At 42.6% G+C, this 1,995-nt stretch overlaps 1 protein-coding gene across 1 annotated transcript; it reads left to right on the top strand.

Annotated features, from left to right (window-relative positions):
• The first annotated feature begins 560 nt into the window (after nucleotides 1-560).
• On the top strand, nucleotides 561-1,499 carry LOC126077276 (putative olfactory receptor 2B8). Its single transcript, XM_049886449.1, has one exon. The coding sequence runs from the start codon at nucleotides 561-563 to the stop codon at nucleotides 1,497-1,499; it is 939 nt and encodes a 312-aa protein (XP_049742406.1).
• The last annotated feature ends 496 nt before the right edge of the window (nucleotides 1,500-1,995 follow it).

The raw sequence follows: 1,995 nt of genomic DNA on the forward strand, positions 1-1,995 counted from the left end.
GTCTAGAAACATGATTACAGACTCCAATGATGGAAGCTTCCATCAGTTTATAGATTAAAATGTATTGCTCCCCTTTGAGTAAAATTGGTAAGGGGTAGGTTTTATCTTCTACATATCCTCAGAAAATACAGAAGTGGGAGAGCCAATCTGAAATATTTCAGTTCTTGATGGAGCACGAAGATTGAGAGATTAGGGGAGTACAGATTTGAAATTCATTCAGAAAAGTTTAAGGAGAAACTCGAGTTATCTTTAAAGTTCATGCAATCTTAAAAAGGTAGTGTCCCTAGGTGTTTGAATCTCGTCTCTGCCATTTATTAGATGAGTTACCCTGGGAAAGTTCCTGAATCTTCTTAACCCTCAGTTCTCTCATGTGTCTCATGTGTCTCAAGTGTCATTCTCATATGGTTGTTGTGGCAAAATAGAAGGCACTCATAATGTTCGTTTATCACCCTCTTTCTTGCAAATAAAGAGGTGACTGAAAACCCCTCAAATCCCTAATCAAATGATTAAACACAGATGGTAAAATATAGAGGCCTCTTGTTTCCAACAGGTAGAGCACAATGGAAAGAGCTAATGACAGCACCTTCTCCAGATTCATTCTCTTGGGCTTCTCTGGCAGACCCCATCTGGAGACAGTTCTCTTTGTGGTTATCCTAATCACCTACTTGTTGAGCTTTCTAGGCAATGGCATCATCATACTTTTGTCAATTTTGGAACCCCGTCTCCATACCCCTATGTATTTCTTCCTCTCCAACTTGTCTTTTATGGATCTTTGTCTGACTACTTGTACTGTCCCTCAGGCACTGGTCAACTTCAAGGGGAAGGACAAGACCATCACCTATGGTGGCTGTGTCACACAGCTCTTTATTGCTGTGAGTCTGGGGGGAGTGGAATGTATCCTCTTGTCTGTTATGGCTTATGACCGTTATGCAGCTGTCTGCTGCCCACTCCACTACATGGTGATCATGCATCCCCAGCTTTGCTTGCAGTTGGTTGCAACTGCTTGGCTTATAGGCTTTGGTAATTCTGTGATGCAGACGGCATTGACCATGACTCTCCCTCTCTGTGGTAAAAACCAAGTGGATCATTTCTTCTGTGAAGTTCCAGCGATGTTGAAACTGGCCTGCACTGACACCTCCATCAATGAGGCTGAACTCTTTGCCGTCAGTGTCTTGTTCTTGGTGGTGCCTCTTTCACTCATCTTAGTGTCTTATGGTCACATTACCCATGCAGTCCTGATGATAAAGTCAGCACAGGGGAGATGGAAAGCTTTTGGAACCTGTGGTTCTCATGTCCTGGTGGTGATCATTTTCTTTGGCACGCTCATCTCCATGTACCTCCAGCCTCCCACCAGTTATTCGCAGGATGTGAACAAAAGCATTGCACTCTTCTATTCTCTGGTGACTCCCCTGCTGAATCCCATGATTTACACGCTGAGGAACAAGGAAGTCAAAGGGGCACTAAGGAGATTAGTGGGGAGAGCTTCAAAAGAGGGTTAATACAGGGCTTGCAGGCCCAAGTGCTTGTGCTCTGGAAAACTTCTCAGCAGCTAAAAGTGCTTTTAATGTAATTCAACAAATCCTTATGCAGCACCTACTGTACCAGGCACAGTTCTAAGTACTTGGGATACATCGGTGACCAAAAAAGAGAAACACCTGTCCTCTTCGAGCTAAACTTCCTAAGGGAGAGAAGATAAGTTACATAAGATAAGCTAAAAATAAATGGTGGTCTATGATATATTGGAATACTATACAATAATGAGAATGAACAAACTGTAAGTACATAGAATGACATGAGTGATTCTCACAAGCTCAACGTCGAGTGAAAGAACTCAGATAAAAAACAGTTCATGTTGTATGAATCTGTTTATACGAACACTCAAAGCTAGGCAAAATAAATCTGTGGCATTAAAAGTCAGAGTGGTTGCCCTGTGGAGTGGTGATTGAAAGGGGAAATGGGAGGTGGCTTCAGAAGTTCTGGTCATGTTTTGCTTCT

This window comes from Elephas maximus, chromosome 1 (genome assembly GCF_024166365.1).
Source record: "Elephas maximus indicus isolate mEleMax1 chromosome 1, mEleMax1 primary haplotype, whole genome shotgun sequence".
NCBI lineage: Eukaryota > Metazoa > Chordata > Mammalia > Proboscidea > Elephantidae > Elephas > Elephas maximus.